At 45.8% G+C, this 23,454-nt stretch overlaps 1 protein-coding gene, 1 non-coding gene and 1 pseudogene across 2 annotated transcripts; 2 read left to right on the top strand and 1 right to left on the bottom strand.

Annotated features, from left to right (window-relative positions):
• Positions 1-896: 896 nt before the first annotated feature.
• Positions 897-4,123, bottom strand: LOC118728108 (annotated as a pseudogene).
• A 3,320-nt stretch (positions 4,124-7,443) lies between these two features.
• On the top strand, positions 7,444-7,602 carry LOC118728130. Its single transcript, XR_004990798.1, has one exon. It is a non-coding gene; the product is annotated as a U1 spliceosomal RNA (small nuclear RNA).
• A 7,160-nt stretch (positions 7,603-14,762) lies between these two features.
• DYNLL2 (dynein light chain LC8-type 2) lies at positions 14,763-22,035 on the top strand. Its single transcript, XM_036454287.2, has 3 exons — positions 14,763-14,973; positions 17,676-17,814; positions 20,053-22,035. The coding sequence occupies exons 2-3, from the start codon at positions 17,683-17,685 to the stop codon at positions 20,188-20,190; spliced, it is 270 nt and encodes an 89-aa protein (XP_036310180.1). The 5' UTR covers positions 14,763-14,973; positions 17,676-17,682; the 3' UTR covers positions 20,191-22,035.
• Positions 22,036-23,454: the final 1,419 nt, after the last annotated feature.

Below are 23,454 nucleotides of genomic sequence, written 5' to 3'. Positions count from 1 at the left end.
AGAGGAAAACAGGCTAGTGGCAAACTATGAGGCCGATCAGCCTCACCTGGCCTTGTCTGCTTCCCAGCAGCCACCTTTCCTGAGGCCTCTTCCTGCCTTGATGTCCCAACACCAGCCTTCAGGTGGGCAGAGATGCCCACATCCACTCGTCTTTGTGAAAGCAAACAGCTGTTCTCCCTCAACCCTGAATCCAGCTCTTGAGCTGCTGGGGAGGCAGGGATAAGCTTTTCCAGGTGTAGAATCCAGGAGACAGGCCGCTGCACCATGCCCCAGGGGCTGGCTCCTCATCTTTGAAGACCAGAAGTTTAGCTTAACAGAATGTGGCTCTGAAGATGAGGACCACTGCTTGCGGCTAGGTGGGCAAGCTGCCCTCTCAAGGCTGTCTGTGTCATTGTACTTCTCCTTAAGTCCATTTTGGCATTCAGTGTTCCAAAGTTTAACCCCAACCCAATTTACTAGCCTCACCTCTTCCTTACTAACAGGCTCTATGGTATCCAACAGGAATTCCATGAAAACAGCACATTTTGTTCTGTGCCCCTGTCCATCTACCTCAATAGAACGCCCTACCTTCCTGCTCCCCATTTGCAGAAAAACCCATGTTCTATACTACGTTCCCTGTTTATACCAGCTGACACCCACTGTATTCTACTACACTAAATTTTCTGGACACTAACTCTCTTCTTCATAACCTCAAAATTCTCCCCATTTCTCCACTGGGTTACCCAGTTATTAAGTGGCAAAGTCAGGATTTGAACCCAGGCCCGTGTCCCCAGAGTCTATATGCTTAACCATTATACTATATTACCTCTCAAGGAACAGCCACCCTTTCCAAAATTATCTTTTTCTTATCTAGGATTTTATCTTCACTTTTTTTTATAACACATCACTTTTTTAAAAAACTGTAATATAAATACATTTTTTAAACAAGGATAGCAGGATGCTAAACAAAGTGACTTAATTGGTCAGAAGACATAAATGTACTGTGCCCTGCCCTCAGGGCAAATACTTGAGAGGGATGACTGCATGGAGCAGCTTCCTGGGTCTGTAAGTCACCTCTGTTCCCACAGCACCAACCAACCAGAGGGCCAAGTGTGGTCAGCACCCAATCTCTGTGGAGTTTAATTTCTACAAGTCAACATGCTGACTCCTAACCTGCCGGGAAGAGAGTGGCTGGCGGGCGTCCAGGAGAAGAGTGTGTGGCTGCTCAGAGGCTGAGGCATCCAGTGGCCAGGTGGCTCCTCATAACATGGACTATATGAGAGGAAACAAATGTCTTCCGTGTCTGAAGCGAGGGCCCTGGAGTGGTGCAAAAATGCCCTCCACAGGACAGCTCTGGGCTGGTGGTGTCTTCCCCAGAGGCAGTCACTCTCGCCGTAGAAAATCATCGATTGCAGCAGAGAAAGCAATGACCCCGGCATTTAAGCCAGCTCTGAAACCAATGGCTCCTGCAGTGATGCAGCCACAAATGACACTGTTCTTCCAATCTGATTCCCCTGTCAGATTCGACCAAACACTCAGTGCAAGAAAACATGACTCCCACAATGGCAACATTTTTTGACGTGGGACATTCCTCTCTGCCCATGTCTTTAACAACTTCTTTTGCTGTCGATAAGGATCCTTAGGGTCAAAGCCCACACTGGTATCCATGCTGGTGGTGAACACCCCAAATGCACCTCCCCAGCTAAATCCTCCCATGCAGGCCAGCGCGGCTCTGAAGGCGCACGCAGCTTTCCATCGCCCTCTCGGTCATGTTCTCCTCACTCTTGGTTGGACTCGGGCTCCAGGAGCCTGGGCTGACCCTTGTCACCCACCAGGTAGTGCAGAAGAAGGCTGTACTGCAGCGGCGCTTTGGGGGAGCCCGCCGCCTGGGGCACGGAGCTGAGGCATTGGGGGCAGCCCCCGTCATGACTGCAGTTGCCCAAGAAACCCTCTCTACGTCAGTTTTTTATTTTATTTTTTTCCTGAAACTACTTAGGTACCTTAACTTCCTTACTAGACTGTGAGCTTTTCAAAAGTAGGACATGGGTCGTATTTAATGTGTTTCCAACCCCAGGGCCAGTGCTACTACATGGCAGGGGGCCATTAAGCGTGTCCTGGATGAAGGAACGAATAGATGACTGAGAGGATTTGAATCGTGGGGAGCTCTACTGTCTGCCATGTGGAGTGGGGAGTCGGGACTCACTCTTCTGAAGCGCCCAGGTTCATATTTCATTTTTTAAGGCACCCTGGGACATGAGGGAATGGAAGTGTTTCATAGATGAGTGAGAGCAGGAAGGCAGACCCCTGTCTGTGTGTAATTACAGAGCCTCTTCCAGGTGGCTGCTGTTGGCAGCATGCTGGGCCTGTGTTTTCAGTTCTCCAGGTTGGGAACTGCAGGTAATGCCTATTGCTTTGTGAGATCTGACCTGGCTGTGAAAGGAAAAGAGAGACGAGGGTAATAAAAGCTGTGAGCAATGGCTTTGCCAGGTGCAGGGTCTGCCCCAAGAGGGAGGGCCCCAGCGTGAGTCCCACCTTCAGGACCCACTTGGGTAGGGCAAAGGGTAATCTAGCCACCCTTTCTGTGCTGGACTCTTTTGGGATCAGAAACTCCACATGGAACAGCCCATGGCAGAGGGGTCTCTGGAGGGGTCTAGGGCAGTCAATCCACTGGATGTCCTTCCATGCTGGGAAAGGGCAATAGGAGGCAAGGACCTGGTTGTGTGGGTATCAACAACAAAGGGTGTGTGTTTGTGCAAGGGGCAGGTGGAGAGAGGAGGTTGTGAAAGATAAGGCTGGAGGGCGAGGCTGGGTCTGGGCTTGAAAACTATATGGAGTAGAATGAACTTTATCCTAAAGGCAATGACAAACCACTGAAAGGTTTTAAGACGTGTGACAAGCTCATATTTGTGTTTAAGAAAGATTGTTTTGCTTTTGTAGGGAGCAGTGCTGTTCAACAGAAATATGAGAGCCATACATGTGAGCCACAAGAAATTTGAAAATTTCCAGTGGCCACATTAAAAATGTAAAAACAAATAGGTGAAGTTAATTTTGAACAATGTTTTATTAAATTCAATATATCAAAAATATTATTTAACATATAATCAATAGAGAAATCTTAATGATGTTTTACTTTTTCGTATTAAACCTTCAAAATCCAATGTGTGTTTTATATTTACAGCACATCACAATTTGAATGAGCCACGTTTTGAGTGTTCAGTAGCCACACATGTCTAGTGGCTCACCTATTGGACAGTGTAGAGATCATTTATTTGAGAGGAGCAAGAATGGCAAAGCTGTTGCAGTTGATCTGGAGGAGGATAGTGGCTTGGGGGAAAGGGCAAAGGGACAGATTTCAGAGATATGACTTCTAGGTTGTCATCCCAGGCCTGGTCTTAATACCTCTGAATTCCTTTTATCTAAAAGAGAAATAAACTCCTATCTTATTTGGGTCATTTTCCTTGGGGGGTTGGGTGGGGGGTTGCCTTCTACTCACAGCTGGACCTAATTTTAATGAAGATAGCACCTAAATGGAGATGTCTAATGAACAGTTAGGTCTGGTGGTCCACACAAGGAGAAAGGTCTGAGAAAGCTACCTATAAATTTGGGAGTTCCCAATCCATAGCCAGTCACTGAAGCCATGGCAACATGTGAGATCTCCAAGGGAGAACTGTCTAGTGGAAGAGAAAAGGATCTAGAAGAGAACTCTGAGGAACACCAACTCTTGGGACAGGCAGATGAAAAGGAGCCTGCTAAGGCAGCTAGAGAGTTAGGAAGGAAATCAGGAAAGCATTGTGCCATGGAAGCTTAGGGAGGAGACAGTACCAAGGAGGAATGATCAACAATGGCAAAGGCAGCTATCTTTACTGTTTCTAGGGGTTTAGATGGTACCATAAAACCTGAATAAACTGACTTAGGTTTTTGTTGTAGCCCCACATTCCTACAGAAGCTAGTCATGCATCCTCCTGCTCAGTGCCCTTCATTGGGCCCCAAGTTCCTTAAGGATAACATTCTAGCTCCTAAGCACATCCGTTAGGCCCATCCAAAGTCTGGCCCTAGCTTTTCTGTCCAGCCTGTTCCCTTCCCAGCACACTCTGTCCCTGCCAGGCCTGGCTTCCTACCATTCCCTGCCTTGGCTTATATGCTTCTTTCTTTTTTTCTTCAAATATATTTTATTGATTTTTTTACAGAGAGGAAGAGAGAGGGATAGAGAGCTAGAAATATCGATGAGAGAGAAACATCAATCAGCTGCCTCTTGCACACCCCCTACGGGGATGTGCCCACAACCAATGTACATGCCCTAATTGGAATCGAACCTGGGACCTTTCAGTCTGCAGACTGATGCTCTATCCACTGAGCCAACCCGGTTTCGGCTGTATGCTTCTTTCTGACTGAAGAACCTTCCCTCCCTCCATTTTCTCTTTTCCCCTGAATCCTACTATGCTTTAAGACTTACCTCAAATGCTAACTCTCCTGTTTCCTAATTCTTTCAGACAATGTTCCCTAATTCTTCCAGACAGATTAACTAACTGCCTCCCTAGCCCAATGCTCCCATGAGTATTTTGCTCACAATCACAGCCCTCATTGTAGTCTGACCTGTGTTAAGGTTGGTTGTGTGTCTCCCCAACTAGACTGTGAACTTGGAAAATTCTGAGGCTGATTCTGGCTACTCATCCCTGCCCCCCTTGGTGTCCTCCTCCCAGCCTGTTAATGTTTGAGAAGTGTTTATGGATTTAATGGAATAGTTGTTCCTCACAGGCCCCAAGTAATGGTATGGTCTCTATCTTCTTTGTCATATCTCTCCAGGAGTCATGGGGATGAGGGAGACACTAAAATAAAACCCTGTTTAGAGTGAACTAAACAGCCGAAACCAGTTTGGCTCAGTGGGTAGAGCGTCAGCCTGCAGACTGAAGGGTCTCAGGTTCGATTCCGGTCAAGGGCATGTACCTGGGTTGCGGGCACATCCCCAGTAGGGGGTGTGCAAGAGGCAGCTGATCGATGATTCTCTCTCATTGATGTTTCTAACTCTCTATCCCTCTCCTTTCCTCTCTGTAAAAAAATCAATAAAAATACATTTTTAGAGTGAACTAAACAAGAAGTTGAGTTTGAATCCAGCTGCTCTAACAAATAGTCCCTGTCTGAGTTTCCTCTGACCCAAACAGCTTACATCATTTGGGTGCTCCAAACCATCCCGTTAATAGAAAAGCAATAAAAAAAAATAGTAAAATTAAAAGTTGGTTCTTTGAAGAAATGAACAAAATTGACAAATCTTCAGCTAGACTGACCAAGAAAAAAGAGAAGACTCAGGTTACTACAAGGAGTAATGAAAGAAGGGACATTGTTACAGATCTTAGAGAAAGGAAAAGGATTACAAAGGAATACTGTGAACAAGTATACTATTTAATGCTATTAAATTAGATAACCTAGATAACATGGACAAATTGTTAGAAACGAGCTACTGAAATTACTTCAAGAAATAGGTAATCTGAATAGACAAAAGAGACTGTGTTAGTGTTTGTAAAACTTTCCACAAAGAAAATTCTAGGCCTAGATGGCTTCTCTGCTGAATTCTACCAAATCTTTACAGAATTAATATCAATATTCCACACTCTTCTAACAAATACAATAGGAGGAAACATTTCCAACTTATTTCATGACTCCAGTATTACCCAGATACCAAAGCCAAACAAAGACATCACAAGAAAAATATGTACCAACATATCAATGTAGATGCAAAAATCCTCAACAAAATACTAGCAAAATGAACCCAGCAACAATAAAAAGAATTATACATCATGACCAACTGGGATTTATCTCACGAATGCAAGATTGGTTTAATATTTGAAAACCAATATACATAATATACCATATTAATAAAATAATGGACCCAAGCCACATGATCATCTCAATATATGTAAAACAAATATTTGAAAAAATTCAATACCTTTTTACTAAAAAAACACTCAACAAATTATAAATAGAAGTAAACTTCCTAAGCTTGATAAAGAGCATATAAAAAACACCCACATCTAACAGTAGACTTAGTGGTGAAAGACTGAAAAGCTTTCCTCCTAAGATCAGGAACAAGATAAGGAAATTTACTCTCACCAATTCTATTCAACACTGTACTGAAGGTTCTAGCCAGAACAATTAAGCAAGAAAAAGGAATAAAAGGCACCCAGATCAGACAGGAAGGAGTAAAACAATTTCTATTCATATATGATATGGCCTCATGTATAGAAAATTCTAAAGAACACAGACGTACAAAAACTATGAGGGACTTATTAATGAGATCAACAAGGTTGCAGAATACAAAAGGACAATACACAAAAATCAATTATATTTCTATATACTAGCAATGAACAATCTGAATATAAAATTAAGAAAATAATTCTATCTATACTAACAAAAGAATGAAATATTTAGGAATGTATTTATCAAAAGAAACTTAAGGCATGTATACTGAAAATTGTAATACATTATTCAAAGGAATTAAAGAAGACCTAACTAAAAGAGAATAAATCCCATGTTCATAGATCAGAAAATTTAATATTGTTAGGATAGTAATACTCATCAAATTGATCTATGATTCAACATAATCTCCATCAAAATACTAGCTGGCTTTTATATAGAAAAGGTCATATGGAAATGCAAGGGACTGAGAATAGACAAAGAATCCTGAAAAAGAAGAGCAAAGTTGGAGGATTCACACTTCCAGATTTACAATTTGTTACTAAGCTATGAAGAGAGTGTGGTACTGGCATGAGAATATACAGATCAATACAACAGAGTTAGGAGTCCAGAAATAAATTCCTATATTTATGGTCAATTGATCTTTAATAAGGATGCCAAGACAATTTAGTGGTAAAAGAATAGTCTTTTCAACTAATGATATGGGGCAATTGAATATACACATGCAAAACAAAGAAGTTAGATTCCACCTCACATCTTACATAAAAATTCAAAATGGATCATTTAGCAAGAGCTAAAACTCTTAGAAGAAAACATAAGAATAAATTTTTGTGATCTTGGTTTAGACAGTAATTTCTTGGATATGACATCAAAAGCACAAAATCATTAGCCACCAAGGAAATGCAAATCAGCCCTAGCCAGTCTGGCTCAGTGGATAGAGCATCGGCCTGCGGCCTGCGAACCTAATGGTCCCAGGCTCAATGCTGGTCAAGAGAATGTACTTCAGTTTCAGGATCCTCCCTGGGCCCAGCCCTGGTTGGGCTCATGCAGGAGGCAACCAATCGGTGTGTTTCTTTCACATTGATATTTCTGTCTTTCCCTCTCTCTGCCACTCTATCTAAAAATTTCTCCATCTTTTCCTTTCTCCTCCACTCTCTCTAAAAATCAATGGAAAAAAATATCCTCAGGGGAGGATTTAAAAAATAAAAAAAAACCCACAGGACAAAAAGAAAAATAGACAAATTGGTCTTCATCAAAATTAAAAAAAATTTTTTTTTACTTACCTTGTAGGGTAGTTATCATGATCACAAAGGTGGTCTCTTTAGGGTGAGGCTAACCCATTGCACTCCTGCTGCGCTGACGCAATTTCTCCAACTGTAAGAAATTCAACTGCGTAATTTGTGGTAGTGGGGAACTGCACTCACATTCTCCCCTTAAAAGAAAAGAGAAAAACTTTCATACTTCCAAGTTTCACCATCAAGAAAGTGAAAATACAATCCCAGAATGAGAGAACGTATTTGTAAACTATATGAAGGGATAGCATCCAGGACATATAAAGAACTCTTACAACTCCATAATAATAAAAAGACAAATAACCTAATTTAAAAATGAACAAAGGATCTGAATAAATATTTCTCTGAAGAACATATACAAGTTGCCAATAAACACGTGAGAAGCTGCTCAACATCATTAGCCACCAAGAAAATGCAAATCAAAACTACAATGAGATATCATTTCATACACCCTAGGTTGGTTTTAACCAAAAAGACAAGTAATAACAGCATGTTGCTGATAGGAATGTTGCTGCTTTGGGAAACAGTCTGACCCTTCCTCAGAAGGTTAAGCACAGAGTTACCATAAAACCCATCAATCCCACACATACATAGGTATTGTATATACTGTATATCAAGAGGATTGAAAGCATATAGCCACACAAAAACTTGCACATGAATGTTTATAGAGACATTATTCATAACAGCTAAAAAGTGGAAGCAACCCAAATGATTAATAGATAAATAAAATCTGATATGCTCACACAATAGAATATTAACTGGCCATAAAAAGGAATGAAGCACAGATTCATGGATAACATAGATGAACCTTGAAAACATTATACTAAGTGAAATAAGACAGGCACAACAGACCATATATTTTATGATTCCATTTACACAAAATGTCCAGCACAGACAAATCCATGGAGACAGGAAGTAAATTGGTGGAGATTAGGGGGAAATAAGGGAGTGACTGACTGTGAGTATGGTTTCTTTTTTGGGGGGTGAAAATGTTCTAAAATTAGATGGTGATGCTGGTTATGCAGCTCCGTGAATATACTAAAAACCACTGATTTGTGCAATTTAAAAAGGTGAGTTTTATGGTATGTGAACTATATCTCAATAAAGCTGCTACATAAATAGAATTACCTTATTATGTTAAATGTAAGTCGGGCCTCCATTTCCTAGTGGGAAGATTTTCAAAATCTTCCCTCTAAAAATTGTCCTTAAAAGGAAGGCCAAGTTGTGCAGACCTCATTTTTTAGGGCTCCCCTCACCATTCCCCACCTCACTCTAAGAGACTGACAGTGAGAGAACGTAGTGTATGTTTTTATGACCGTGGAGACAAGGATCTCCCACATATATAATCTTGTCTCCCACTGTTGAAGCTCTCCAAGAGCAATTGATGGTTTCTGACTGCCCAATGCCCATACTCCTGCTTTTTGTAACTGCCTGTGCATTTCCCTTCAATCAGCTATTTATTCTTTGGGCATTTAGCTCAAGAGTGGGGTGAATCCAGAAAAATGACAATGATTTGCCTCAGTGAAATGCCCCGAGTAAAATGTCGTATAGAGTCAGGGGACACTATTCTGATTCTATTTTTTCCTTCATGCATTACTCGAACCCAATAAGCCTACCTTAATCTTTTGGTTATTCAGAGGTTGACAACTCAATATCATTGTTATGGTTCTCTCAAGGCAGGGACTGGGTTCCTCCGACATGTCCAGACAATGAAGGAGGAAGACTCCTAAATTATGAAAGCCATGACTTAGAAACCATTATATACTTCCACTGGAACATCTTCTCTCTGGTTCCTTCTTGGTGACCATTTGCTTTAATATTTCACTAAAGCTCTAATCCACATGTGTCAAACACAAGGCCCGCGGGCCAAATCCGTCCCGCCAGGCCTTGCAATATGGCCTGCACGGCGCTGTCATCACTGCACTCCGCTGCGTTTCCATCACAATGACAGTTTATGACTGTTCAGTAAACCATTCGGCCAGCGATTTAGGCTGGATTTTAGATTTTGGCCCCTTCTCTGATTGAGTTTGACACCCCTACTCTAATCAGTCATTGAATCTTAGCTATGTCAAGGTACTTTGTTAATTGAGAGAATTCAAAGATGAATAAAATGATATCCCAGTTTTGGAGGGTGGGGTGGAAGTGTAGAAAAATGCTCTCTGACTTCTGAGTGTATCAGAGAGAAGAATCAGAAAAAAAAAGAAAAAAGAAAAAAGGAAATTTAAGCTAGGCTAGAGGTAGAGAAATTTCTGATCCACAGGGAAGGCACCCTTTGTGAGAGGGTTTGTAATCAGAGAATCACAGACTTTGGGGCTGACAGGGACCTTACGGGTTGTCTAGTCCTATATTTCTTATCAATAGATGAAGAAATCCAGATTCTGAAAGGTGAAATAACTTGACTAGAACCATACTGGGCTTAGGACTTCTCCTCTGACTCCCAGTCCAGTGCTCATCTCACTAGCTCCCAGTCACATGATTACCCTTGGCTGGCTCCTCCAGATTTCAGGGAACTTGGGGAAAAAGGGCAATGCTTGGGGTTTGGAAAATGGTTGCCTAGGGAAGTTTGTCTGTTAAGGCCACTCAAGAAATCAGCAAGGAAATGGGACAGATTCCAGGAGTGCTAGTCATGTTGCTTTCTTTCTTAGGTTTCCCCCTGGGGCCTGATACCAGGATCTGCAGTGCAATGGGAATATCAGTGTGTGCGCTCCCACCTTTCTCCATCCTCCTGGAGCCCTTGAAGCAAGCCAACAGCTCAAGGGCTTGAAGTGACCTCTATCACTGGATGGTCTTTTTCTTCTGGGTGACTCAGTCAGTTGGGGTGGGAGAGTCCTTGATTGTCTTTATCTGTAAGGTGTCAGGAAATCAGCCAAATTACCGGACAGAGACTCTAAGGAGGAAATCAATTCAGAAATCAGACCTAAAATTTCCCCAGAGCTAACAGGGATTTACCTTAGCTAGCAATCTGGTTCTAGGCCGGAAGACCCAGTGTAAATAGCATTCATTGCCGGTCCTCCAAAGACAGAGAGCCTATGGATAATAAAGAACATTATAAACTGACGAACCAAAAGATAGATATAGAGACAGTAAAGCAACAACCAGACTGTCAAATTACAGCCGGGAGGGTAGGGAGATCTAGGGAAGATAAGAGATCAACTGAAGGACTTGTATACATGCATATAAGTACAACCAGTGGACACAAAACTCTGGGGAGGGAGGGCATGTATGGGGTGGGGCAATGCTATATGTACACAGATAATAATTTAATAAAAAAATTAAAAAAAGAGAAGAAAGCATGGTCATGGTTCATTGAGTGGAGGAAGAGACAGAATGTCTTTCTAAGCTATACTTTTCAGCCATTAATGAGCACCATCAGTTTAACCATTACTCACAGAGAACTACTCATGTTCCAGGCACTGTGCTAAGTTCTGCAGCCCACACATGATCCCTGTCTGCAAGGAACTATAGACAAACATATGACTAACAAGTTTAATTGAATGTGATCAGTGATAAGCTCTGGATGGCCCAAAGCAAAGAAAAGAAATATGCATCCACCTGGGATTCAGAGAAGGCAAAGGAATTAACCACAAACGGAAGCCATAGCCTCGTAGGCAAGAGAACCACAAGGACAAAGACGTGGACTCTGGGTGTGGGGGAAGCCATCGGCAGTTGATAGTGTTACCAGAGATTGAAGGGGGAGATGGGAAGTGTGGGGCGATAAGGCAGAGAGGGTGTGTGTGTGTGTGTGTGTGTGTGTGTGTTTAGGTAAAGCACAGGGGTTTCTTCTAGTTGAGAGGGACCTGGAGATTTGCATTTTAGATAGATCACTGCAGTGTGGATTGGGAAGGTACCAAGAATGGGGGCAAGCAACCAACTGGAGGAGCACCTGATGCAGGGTATTCATAATGAAAATGAGGCACTTATAATGAAAGGAGGCCTGAACTGGAGAAATATTCAGGAGGAGAGTGATGACAGAGATGTGATGGTTAAGGGAGAGTCTCAAATCTAGGGTGCTTGCAGGTTTCTGACTTGGTGCCTGGGTGGATAATGGGGCCATGAACTGAGGTAAGAAATACAAGTGTGGAAGAGAGATGTTGATGATGGCTAACATTTATTAATCATTTATAGGAACCAGGCATTGTGCCAGGAGTTTTTCATGCATTTTCTCATAACTCTACGGGGTAGATATTATTATATTCTCAATTTATAGATGAGGAAATAAAACTTTGAGACATTATAAATAGCTTGGCCAGATCTGCACAGCTCGAAGAAGAGGGGTAGAAAGCAGTGAGAAACCAGGCATTCTGGCTCCAGGGCCAATGCTCTTAACGACCGGGGTTGATATGTGTGCATGTGGAGTCTGAAGAGCCTGTGGGATACCCACAGTGGAGAGGTCCAGGATGTAGGGCAGCTATCAGGGCCCAGATCATGGTAAAAACCATATACATAGGTGAAACTACTCAAATTGAACAGTGACTGAAGCACAGGGCCCTGGAAAACCCCTCATTTAAAGAAGTAGCCAGAGGGTAATGGGTCCGCAAATGAGACAAACACAAAAATCCCCTGATTTTCAAATCCGAAGATAAGGATTTGGGCAACAGAAAACTGGGCAGTCATGAATGTGTGGTGGCATCAAATAAAAACAGGCACCAAGCTAAGCTGAAGTTAATTATAACAGTCACTGTGCTGCCTAGTAATTACCCTAAACAAGTAAGCATTTTACACAAATGGCAGTAATTAGTATAGCACAGGTTTTCCAAGCTGTGTCCTGTGGAACAGTAGTAGTTCCTGAAGATGTTAATAAATGTTTGGATAAAAAAGGGCTTTGGAGCCAGATAAGTTTAGGAAATGCTGGAATGATTTAGACAGAGCTGCGGAACCCCTGGCTTACACTTCTCTGCTAGGAGGCAGGAGAGTGGATGGCTGAGTGTGAATACCGGGAGCACTCAGCACAGCCTGGGGTTGAATCCTGCTGCTGACAAGCTGGGTAAATCTTGGACAATTGACAGAACTTCTCCAAGTTTTCTCTGGACAGGGGAATAGTAATATACTCGCCATGATGGTTCTAGAGATTAAATGCAATAATATATGCACTTAAAACACTTAGAAGAGAACCCAGCACAGAGTGAGGGCTCTACAAATATTAGCTCTTATTTTTAAACCATGCTATTATTAACAAATCTTTCTGATATTCTGGAGTTTAGTCCTTGACACACACTACACACACACACACACACACACACACACACACATATGCTGACACCTTATTTCTTAAAAGTCAAAGTCTGACCCCTGTTAGATGAAGTTCTCTGTGTCCCTCCAGACCACGGTCAGGGCCTGGGAATGACCAAACTCTTGCCCTATTCTAATCCAGCGAAGCGGGCCAGAGAAAGGGAGGATTTGTGTCCTGGCTGCGTTGCCTTTCAAGGGCCACCACTAGTTTAATTCCCTTTATGCCCACTTGAAACAGGTATGCCCCCTTTCCAGTGGATGCTGGCCTGTGCCAGGGCCACAGCAAGTGGAGTGCAGGCTGTATTTTAGCTTCCGTTTACTTCTGAGGCTGAATGCCACTGTACAGTGAACAACCTGCACAACCATACATGGCGGTTCTGACCTTCAGGGCCCTAGATGAGGCTGGAAGCTAATGATCACGGGAGAAAGAAGGTACTAAGTTCTCCTCCCAGTAGTTCATGAGATTAATTCTCCACAAACCCTAAGTGGATAAAGCCTCCTTCTCCTCCCACTTCTCCTCCCTCCCCACATATGCCCCATCCCCCATTCATTCACACAGAGGCTGACATCAGAATACTCTCCCTGTGAGGGGGTTCCTCAGGCTTTGCCTATTCCTCTGAAATCCTGGCTGAGTTTGGCAGATGACAGAGCTGTGGCAAGCAGAAGTGGGAAGGGATGATTTTCCATGTTCCCCTGACACATAATGGACACTACATCATGATGTCCTCAACCATAAGCAGACAGGGCCAGAGCCAGTCTTGACTATGGTTTGGGGCAGTGAAGGGAAAGCGATGGCCACGGGAGCTTCTTAATCCTCACTGTACGGCCCAAATGCTTGGCTCCCAGAAGACTCGCCACTTTTTAAGGTAAACAGGTGAAGAAAAAAACAACCAAACAGATCTTTCCTATTCTCCTCTAGACGTGTGAGGCGGGGGAGGGCAACACTCCCCCAATGTGTACATACTACACGCACTCTCATAAACAGCCTCTCCAGCTACGCGTGGGGCTCCTGCCTAGAAGCACCACTTCTCAGCCTAGAATTCACGTCCAGGCGTGACCTGTTGTGACCTGTCAAGGGACCCCCCCCCACCCAACATTGGTTCTCTCCTTTATAAGGAGAGAATATGGAAGGGTGAATTTTAAAGCTCCTCGTAGCTCTGACGGGCTACGTTTCCCACTTCCAGGGGGTTCTGTCCACTCCCCCTCCAGCCCGGATTAACCAGACAGGCAGGGACTGACCGACCAGAAAGGCTTACCGACGACACAGCTCCCTTCTCACAATTGTGCTTACGTGTGTGCCTCCACTGCTCTTGAAGACAAACAGCGACCCAGGCCCGGGCTGGCAACTTAGTGCGGTGGCCTCGAGGCTCAAGAACAAAGGCTGAGCTGGATGGAGACGGGGCCTTCCTTGGATGTGAGGGGAAGGGAGCCCTAGGGCTGGTTCCAGACTTTCCCTGTTCTCCTTCCCACAGATTTGGGGGAGGGAAGGGGGTCTTTGTCTTTTCCTCTGAGGCTGATGACTCCCCCCTCCTCCCCTCCCCCATTCCCCCTCCTCTCCCTAAGGTTAGGATCTCTACCTCTTTCCCCCATCACCTCCCTGGGTCTGAAATCCCCATCCTCCTCTCTTTATTCTTTTTTTGGGGGAGGATTGGGGTCTTTAGCCCCTCCTCCTCTCCTCACTCTCGGAGCCTCGCCTCTTTATTCCTTTTTTAGGCCCAGCCTCTCCAGTCCCGGGTGAAGGGGGTCCGCATTCTTCTTTTTCTTCTAAGGCCACGACTCCCTCCCCCACTCTCTCCGGCTCCCCCGCCCCCCAGCCCCGCGCCCGGCGCCCCTCCTCCCTCCGCCCCGAGGCATTGTGGGAGGAAACAAGATGTGGGGCGAGAGCGGCGCGGGGAGAAGCCCGCAGTGCGGGGCCGGCCGGGCGCAGCCAATGGGGAGCGCGGACGGCGGCGCGCGCGGCGGGGGGGCGGGGCGGGGCGCTATTTCAGCGGGGGCCGCGCACCGGTCGCTCTCAGCGGCGGAGCGGATCGGAGCCGAGCGGCGCGGTGCCAGTGCGGACGGAGCAGGTGGCCGGCGGGCGTGAGCGGCGAGGGCGGCCGGGGAGGCTCGAAGGGCGGACGGCAACGGCCAGCTCTCGGCCCGGGGCTGCGGGAGCCGGAGACCGACCGGCGGCGGCGGCTGCTGCCGTAGGAGCCGAGGGTGTGACACCGCCCCTGCCCGCGCCCTGCCTCAGGCCATCGCTGCCCGCTCCCCCGGGGCCTCGCGCGAAGCCGCCTGCGTGAAGGTGAGCGGTGGTTGGGGGCGTCCCCCGGGCGGTGGCCTTCCGACGCCTCGCCCCCCTCGGCCGCCGCCGCCTCCTCTCCTCACGAGGGGCCCGGAGCAGGCTGGCCTCGGCGTGACGCCCCCGGCGCCCCTCCTTCCCCGAGCTGCGCCACCCTCTGCCTTCGCGACCCCCTCGGGGCACGGCGGGAGGCCCCGGGCTGCGGAGCGGCGGCTCCCGTCCCCCGGGAGTCCCCCCGCGCTACGTGGAGAGGTTTCTGGTGTTGGGGCCGAGGGGATGGGGTGGGGAGGACTCGGGCGTGACGCGGCTCCTCCTGCCGCCGCCACCGAAACCGCCACCGCCGCTCTCGGGGGCGCCCTTCCTGCGGCGAAGACGCCGTCACCCCCACGCCGCTCCGGGCCGGCGGGGGAGGTGGGGGGGAGGATGCTTTCTCTCTCACCTGGTGCTGGCCGGCTTTCTGGGGGGTGGGATGGTGGAGGGATAGGGCCTCTTGGGAGGTGGGAACGGAGGAAATTAACCAGAGTCTCTGTGTTAGGGAGCCTGGTTCCTGTCTTTCCGAGGCTTTAGCCTTTTTTTTTTTTTTTTTCCCCCCTGTCGCAAAACCGAGGATAGAGGATGGGAGCTGCTCTGGAGTGCCCTCTTGGGCTTTCCAAGGAGCTCCTGGCTCGTGACTGAGGCAGCTGGCCGGGGGCCCTCGGGTTATCCTTCTGTCTGGAGGCCCCAGGCCCTTGCCCTTCCCCCCCCCCCCCCCCCCCCCAGGAAGGAGAGGGGCTAGGCTGGCATCTCCGCAGCCTTTTCTCACCGGCACCTTGGGCAGGGGAGATTGGGGCTACTAGGCCTCACCTCTCAGACGCCTGGGGGGCCCGGGGTGAAGAATCGTGGCATTGTAGTCACAAGACCAACGTTATGTAACGGCAGGCTCCCTCCTGGAGAGTAAGGTGGCTTTAATTACTCTGATAAAGTTGTCCCTTTGCACTTTGGGGATGAGGCAGTGGGGCAAGGTGAGCTTGCTGGGGAAAGGGTGCTAATTTGGTACTTGAGCTCGGTGCGTTTGTAACCTGGCCCCACCCCCACCCTGAGTTTATAGGATACCAGATGACACTAGTTTTCTTGACAACACAGAGACATATCAGCACGTTCTCCCAGTGCTGCTCTAGTACCTTTGCTCAAACTCACGAAGTCGCCTCATTTGTCTTATTTAAAAATCACTGGATTTTTTTTTTTAAGAATACCTTGAATTGCCCAAGGTCATTCAGGTAGTGCTCACAGACTCCTCTTGAGGCTCTGACTTTTCCTCCCGGGATGTGGGGACAGGGGTTGCTCATCCACTCACTAATTCTTAGCTCTGCCAGGCTCTGCTGAAGTAGAACCAGCCCTGCTTAGATTGATAGAGTCAGGCAAAGGTGCTTTGGATTCAGTTAAGGGTTGCCTAGCTGGCAGCTGCCTTGCATGAATTTTTTGCATCTGATACAGGTAAAGGAGTAGTTGTGAATTCTGTTTCCCTTTCAGCCTACCTAGGCCACAGGCTAGTGCGCATTCAGAGATCAGGGTACCTGGGAACAATACCAGGGATCTCTGAGCATGCAGTGTCCTGTGGAGCCTTGTATCAGACAGGGCTGGAATGACAGCATTTTTTGGACCCACAGAATGGTATTTTGGGGAGTGGGACATGAGGGGAGGGTTGCTTTTTACTGCTCTGTGTGACAGAACTGTGGTCAAGGACAAAGGATAGGATTTTGCAGCTCATCTCCTTTATTCTTGCAAAGCATCCTCACATGCTACAGACTGCTAGGCAGGTTGTAGCCAGCCCTCCTGCGATGCCTGTCATCCTAGGCCTACCCCAGAACTCTCTAGGTTGCTATAGGATGAATACCTGGTTTAGATAGCAGAGCTATGGAAAGGGGGTGTTAAAATAATTCTTCACCTTTTGTTATGTCACCTTGGTAGCCTTGGTGTTGGGCAACATTTTCTGTGAAGGGCCAGATAGTAAACATTGTAGGCTTTATAAGCCATACAGTCTCTTGCAACTTTACTCAACTCTGCCATCGTAGTGTATTCCTCTAAAACAATTTACAGAAACAGGTGACCAGCTGAATCTAGCCAATGGGATAGACCCCTATGTAGACTTTTTTTGTTAACAGATGTTCTCATATAATTTTAATTAAGCCTTATAACAACCCCCTGATACTTAGTAGTTCCTATCCTCATGGCTAAAATTCCTAGTCTGTCTGCTTTCTACTGTGATACCAATGATGTAATAATGGTCATTAAATCGAGGGCTTATTGTCTTCAGGTATTATGCCACCTGGTTTACCCTCAGGATAACCCGAAGTAATGGCATGAAAATACACAAGTTAAATAATTTGCCACAAGGACATTGATAGCAGATGATATATTATAGTGTCTAGGTTATTTGTGCTATTCAAAATATCAGAAAGAGATAAATTTAGAGTTGGAAAATCCTCACTTTATAAAAACTGATGGCTTATTATATCTTTGTTACTATTTATCTTGTATTTCCCAGGCTTGGAGGTCATATCTCAGTTAAGAGCTTAGGAGCTGCTTCTATTACCTCTTGCCTTGTGCTTTCTGTTGTTCTTACCCTCCGTGTTCCCCTCTCCCACTGAGGCCCCATACCCAGTTGCTAATACTTACTGTCCAGAGTCATGGGGTTGGTTAGTCTGACATCTTTGCTTCTTCTGCAGTGTCACGATGTCTGACCGGAAGGCCGTGATCAAGAATGCAGACATGTCTGAGGACATGCAACAGGATGCCGTCGACTGCGCCACTCAGGCTATGGAGAAGTACAACATAGAGAAGGACATTGCTGCCTATATCAAGAAGGTGCATTGGGAGAGCTGTGGCTGGTGGCTGGGGGTGGGGACTGGCAACTGAGCTGTACCCCATGGAGGGCTGGAGCTGGGCATGTAGGAAAGCAGCTATATTCCATGCAAACAAAACCCTAGAAACTTGCAAAGCAGACAAATTAGAGAGTGATTATTAATTACCAAATAATTTATCTTGGGCATTTTTAATAGGAACTCTGCTGGGGTTTGGGTGTGTATATTTACATATAATTATGTCACTGCAAGGGATCGGGGAATAAAGCTTCAGTATTAAATATAACTAGCCCAATTCAGAACTATTCATAATGAACATCAATAATATATGAATGGATAATATAAGATTGGATACAAGTTTTCAGGGAACTTCCTCATTTAAAGTAGTATATCCCTATAATAATCCTCATCATGTAGGAAAATTCTTTTTCTTTCTCTTAAAAAGGACTTGGGTGGAAACACACACACAAACATTAAAAATGATTGTTGTTCTTGCCTACCTTAAGAAAAGGGTGGGCTTACTATATAATTTTTTTTAATGAATGAGCAATATTGGGACAATGGGGTTAGTCCCTGAAAAATTCCTGAATGAATGGGTGAATAGATATAGAAATGATGCACAGACCCCCGATTCCTAGTTAGGATCCATGTCCATTGGTGGCATAGTCCTAGTCTTTGATATTCCGAGCTCTGGTATCCTAAGACCATGGTTGGCAAACTGTGGCTCATGAGCCACATGTGACTCTTTGGCCCCTTGAGAGAGTGGCTCTTCCACAAAATACCACGGCCTGGACAAGGCTATTTTGAAGAAGTGATGTTAGAAGAAGTTTAAGTTTAAAAAAACTTAGCTCTCAAAAAATTTTTTATTTTTTATTTTTAAAAATATATATTTTATTGATTTTTAACAGAAAGGGAGAGAGAGAGCTAGAAACGTCGATGAGAGAGAAACATCGACCAGCTGCCTCTTGCACACCCCCCATCGGGGATGTGCCCGCAACCAAGGTACATGCCCTTGACCGGAATTGAACCTGGGACCTTTCAGTCCGCAGGCCGACGCTCTACCACTGAGCCAAACCGGCTTCGGCTCAAAAGAAATTTCAATGGTTGTACTGTTAATATTTGGCTGTTGACTGAGTTTGCTGACCACTGTCCTAAGAGAATGCCTAAAAGTAGTGGCATTCTGGTCTATAGAGGTAGTAGGATGTCCTGGGGTTTTATAGAACTCTTTACCCAGATGGGGTGGGATAAGGAGAGGAAACTGCAAGGTTTTCTATATGTAGATCCAGCAAGGCTCTTGGGTATGCCAGCTCCTTGCTGAGTGATGTCCTTGTCCTATCTAGGGAGAGAGTCCAGAATCAGACTCTCCGATCCAGAAGAATCCTTAGATATATCTGGGATTATAGGTATATGAGACCTAGGAAAGTAACTAAACCTGAGTTTGGTGATGCATGCCCTTTCTACTGTTCCTTAATATCTTTGGAGTCATGTGGTGTGGGAGTTGTGGATGTTGAGTCCAGGGTTGGCAGCATTGCTGGGCCGATGGTGGAGGGCTATTGCCTTTTCATAGCTGTGGAAGGGGATGCATTTAGAACTGAACCTTCGGTTTCCTGCTGTGCCCACAGGGTGGCAGGGAGCTGTCTATGATTAGGTCACGAGGATTTCCTAAGTGGCTTTGATGCCGAACTTGTGCCCCTGAGAGAAATGAGGGAATTGCCTTGATCTCATGGCTGAGGTACTGGTTTTATGCACATTGCCTGGTATACAGGGAATGCCTTCAATGTTGACTTACACAGAACTGCTTCCTGGTACTCCTAATGTTTGGCCCCCATTTTGTTCCAGTGTCTTGGTTTTTGGCATTTGGAAATACTGGTTTAGTAATGAGGGTGGCGACTCAGCAAGGCTTGCCCCTCTATTCATGCTGTGCAACACAGGAATGGTCCTTGGTGCCACTGGCTTCTCTGATTCCCTTGCTGAAGAGTCACAGGGTGGGCTACTGAATAGGGGTGGCTATGGGCAGGAGAGATGATCAGGGTGTAAAGTGCTAGCGAGAAATAGTGGAGCCTTTGTGGTGTTTCACTATTAATGAGGAAAGGAGTGTCCTAGCCAGCTTCAGAACCTGAGCTTCTGAGGTTCCGGGAGCGGGGGCAGTGGATGGGGGCTGATAACTGACCAGACTCCCATTCTGATCTCATCCTCCAGCTGTCTAATCACCTTTCTTCTCTACCTTTTATTTTTCTTTTAGGAATTTGACAAGAAATACAACCCTACCTGGCATTGTATTGTGGGCCGAAATTTTGGCAGCTACGTCACACACGAGACAAAGCACTTCATCTATTTTTACTTGGGTCAGGTTGCAATCCTCCTCTTCAAGTCCGGCTAGGCGGCTGCAGAGAAGGTGTCAGTGGCGGCGGCGATGGCAAGCAGACGGCGTTGCTGGGACTATTTTGCACTGGGGCCAGCATCAGGATGTCCTCTCCAATGGCTGTGCTACTGCATGGACTGTATACTCGATTTCATGTGTATGTCGCAGTAAACAAAACCAAACTTTTTTCTGTTTAGTTGCCTGGGGAAGAAGGCTGCTTTACATTTATTTTCAAAACTTAAAAATTTTTTTGTTGTATTGCACTAGGAAATCTCTCCCACCCTTTCCTTTTCTCTTTCTCTCTCTTTATAAACTAAGCCCTCAGTAAAGCCTGTAAAACTCAGAAGGCTGGGGAAAGAAGTCAGTTTCTGGAGGTGGAACTAAAACTGCATCTGCCTCTTCCTGGTGGTGGATGCTGCTTTAGAAGGACCAGGGAGGCTGCTGGGCGACAGTGTTAGAATCAGCAAGGAGAGAGGAATAGGAAGGAGGGTAGGGGGATTGATCTAGTACCAGGGAGACTATTCCACTGAACTGTGATTCCATGGCTTGGGGCAGAGTGTGGGGTTAGGGAGGTGGGTTCTTTAAGGGGCCCCGAGACGTGTCTGTGATGTGTGGAGTGGGGAGCAGATTTGTCTTGCTGTCTTTGTCAGAAAAGTTTCTCAGTAAGGGCTGTGTCTTTGTGGATTACCTTCCTGTCAGAGCCCATGCTAAAAGAATGTTGGAGGTAGGATTAGCTTGATTTTTTTTTTCTTTTTATTCTCTACTTCTTTCTGCTCCCTGCTTAGCCCTCAGTTTTCTCATTCCTCTAGAGTTCTCTTAGAGCAGCCCCTGTTAGTTGGCTGGCAAGGGAATTTCTGGTGACTGTAGTTCCTTAGTTAGGTCTTAGCAGTCAAACCAAATCAATGTCTGTGTATATGTGTGTGTTTGTCAGTGTGTATGTGTGTGTGTGTGTCTTGGTTTGGGGTAGAGGGGAGGGAAGGGCAGGATGGTATGGAATCTCTAGGGTATATGGGTAGTTAGGGTACACAGTTAGTTCTAAGTGAGCCTTTATGTTAAAATTTTTTGGGAGGTGAAGACATGGAACAGCCCCTGCACTCTCCATCCCCACCCCTACCCCCAGCCACCTTGCCCAGATACTGCGCTATGGCTGTGTGCTCCCAGGAAGGTTTTAGGAGGATAGCCCACAATGAGTTGACCACATTGCCATCTGTCCTGAAGGTGGCTCTCGGTGGAGAGGGAAAGTGACTTTGTGGTTGGTTGTCACCTCTTGTGGGCAGTAGGGATGGAAGTGATAAGAGCTGTCAGGTGCTTGGGAGGAAGTTTACAGTGATGAAGCCTGGTATCAGGAGATGGAGCAGAGCTGCTGGTGGGAGGAGATTCCAAGGAGAGTACTGGGAAACCTTATCTGTTGATCAAATAGAGATGGGGTGGGGTATGAGTGGGGGGAGTCATTGCTGACAGCTGCTGATTCTTGTAAATTGCATTTAAAACTCTTCTTGTGTAAGGTTGACACTGGTGGGGTTTGGGTCTAGCTCACTTTTTTTTTTTTCCCCCCAACTCCATCCTTGGGCTGGTGGGAAGGCAGGAGAATATCCCCTCTCCAAGAATTTAGTGTTTGCCGAGCTTTCTTTCTGATGCTGACGGGAGGGTGGGAATTGGGATGATGAGTGAGTTCCCTGTACCAAACCCTTTTATGAATGTTCAACTCTGTGTTTTCCCCTGTCCTCCCAGACTTGTGTGGCCAGTTGGAAATGTCTAGTTTGTGTTCATCTCCCTCATTTCTGGAGTTGGGGCTGAGACCCTGCCACATCTCCTATGCTCTGCATCCATGCCTCTTTTGGACATTAAAGGTTGATTGATGCACTTCTGAGCTGTTTGGGTTTCTTTGGGCTTAAAGGAGTTGGTCAGATGGTAGTGGTGCCATACATGGGTGGGGTGGAGGGTGCTTAGGATGGAGTAGGATGGGGGCTCAAGAGAGAAGACCAGGCAGAGAGATATTGGCCCGAATCAAGTTTTAGTTGTAGGGCCCAGTGTTGGCCCTTTAAGTGGCAGAAGACTAACCAGCAGCACTCACCCACAGGTTTCTTGGCTCCCTTGGTAGAGATGGCCAGGTGAGCTGCATTTTGGATCTTCAGTATAATACATGTTGCCTTCTCCATTTCCAGCTTCAGGTTCAGTTTCCAGATCCAGGATGGCAGTTTGTAGCTGCTGTGCTTAGCTTAGAACCTTTGGCCAAAGCTCACAGCTGCTGTATGCCTCATTCTAGGTGTCCCTGAGACCAGGATTGTCTATTAGCTAAGTCCTGCTCTAGCCACTCAGAAATGGAAAGCTGGGGGTCTTCAGAAAGATGGAAACACTTGATGGAACCTGAGAGGATCTTGACTTGGGTTAACCTGGTTGTCCCACTTGGGGGCTCCTGACCCAATATACCCGGACAAGTCAGTAGTACTGAGACACTTCTAAGAGTGTCTGCTCATCTCTGACCCTAAACTTTTTGGGAGTCTGGGCTTATGGCTACATCTTTGCGGAGGTGTTAGAGAGCAGAGGTGCTCTGTATTCATTTCTGTTGTTACTCTAAAACATTTTACTGAGTTCTTGTGTACTTGAGCCTCGGATGCTCTTCACACACAACACGATAGGTAAATTCTGTGCTTCCATGGCATGCATGTTCTAATGGGTTAGAGCAGACATACATTGTACTTTGTTTTTAAAGTATTTTTGTCCTTACCCTAGGATATTTTCCCCATTTGTTTTTAGAGGTAGAAGGGAGAGAAACATCAATGAGACACAAGACTAGTTGCCTCCCACATGCATCCCAACTGGATTGAATATGCAACCAAATTATGTACACTTGAACTGGAATCGAACTAGCAACCCTTTGGTCCATAGGCCAACACTAACCATTGAGCGACTGGTCAGGGCTCAAAAAAAGTGGCAAGCTGCTGGAATTGCTGTCTTGATCTTTCTAGAGAGGCCAATCATGCAAAAAGAGTGGTAGTGTGTGTGAACACAAGATCTAGAACCCAAAGTCCTGGGGTTGAGACTCAGCTCCAACACTTACTGTATGAATTTAGACAAGTCATTTAACCTCTCTGAGACTCATTTGTAAAATGGGGATAATACTGGTCTACCTTAGAGTAGTTACTAGGATCAAATGACATGTAAATGAAAGTGCTTTGAAATTGGAAAACAATGATGAAGACACTGCAAGAATAAAGAATTCTGGGAGTTAGGCTCCTTAAATTACCCCATTTTATGTAGAAATTAAGGACCAGACAGGAA

The sequence above is a fragment of the Pipistrellus kuhlii genome, unplaced genomic scaffold, assembly GCF_014108245.1.
Source record: "Pipistrellus kuhlii isolate mPipKuh1 unplaced genomic scaffold, mPipKuh1.p scaffold_m20_p_28, whole genome shotgun sequence".
Lineage (NCBI taxonomy): Eukaryota > Metazoa > Chordata > Mammalia > Chiroptera > Vespertilionidae > Pipistrellus > Pipistrellus kuhlii.
This window is presented reverse-complemented; position numbering and strand designations above follow the sequence as displayed.

What these genes read in the sequence shown, in the direction of transcription:
- DYNLL2 (XM_036454287.2), top strand. Translation starts at nt 17,683, where the DNA reads ATGTCTGACCGGAAGGCCGTGATCAAGAATGCAGACATGTCTGAGGAC. An exon ending in TTGCTGCCTATATCAAGAAG is followed by an intron (nt 17,815 to 20,052) that starts GTGCATTGGGAG and finishes TTTTTCTTTTAG; the next exon opens with GAATTTGACAAGAAATACAA.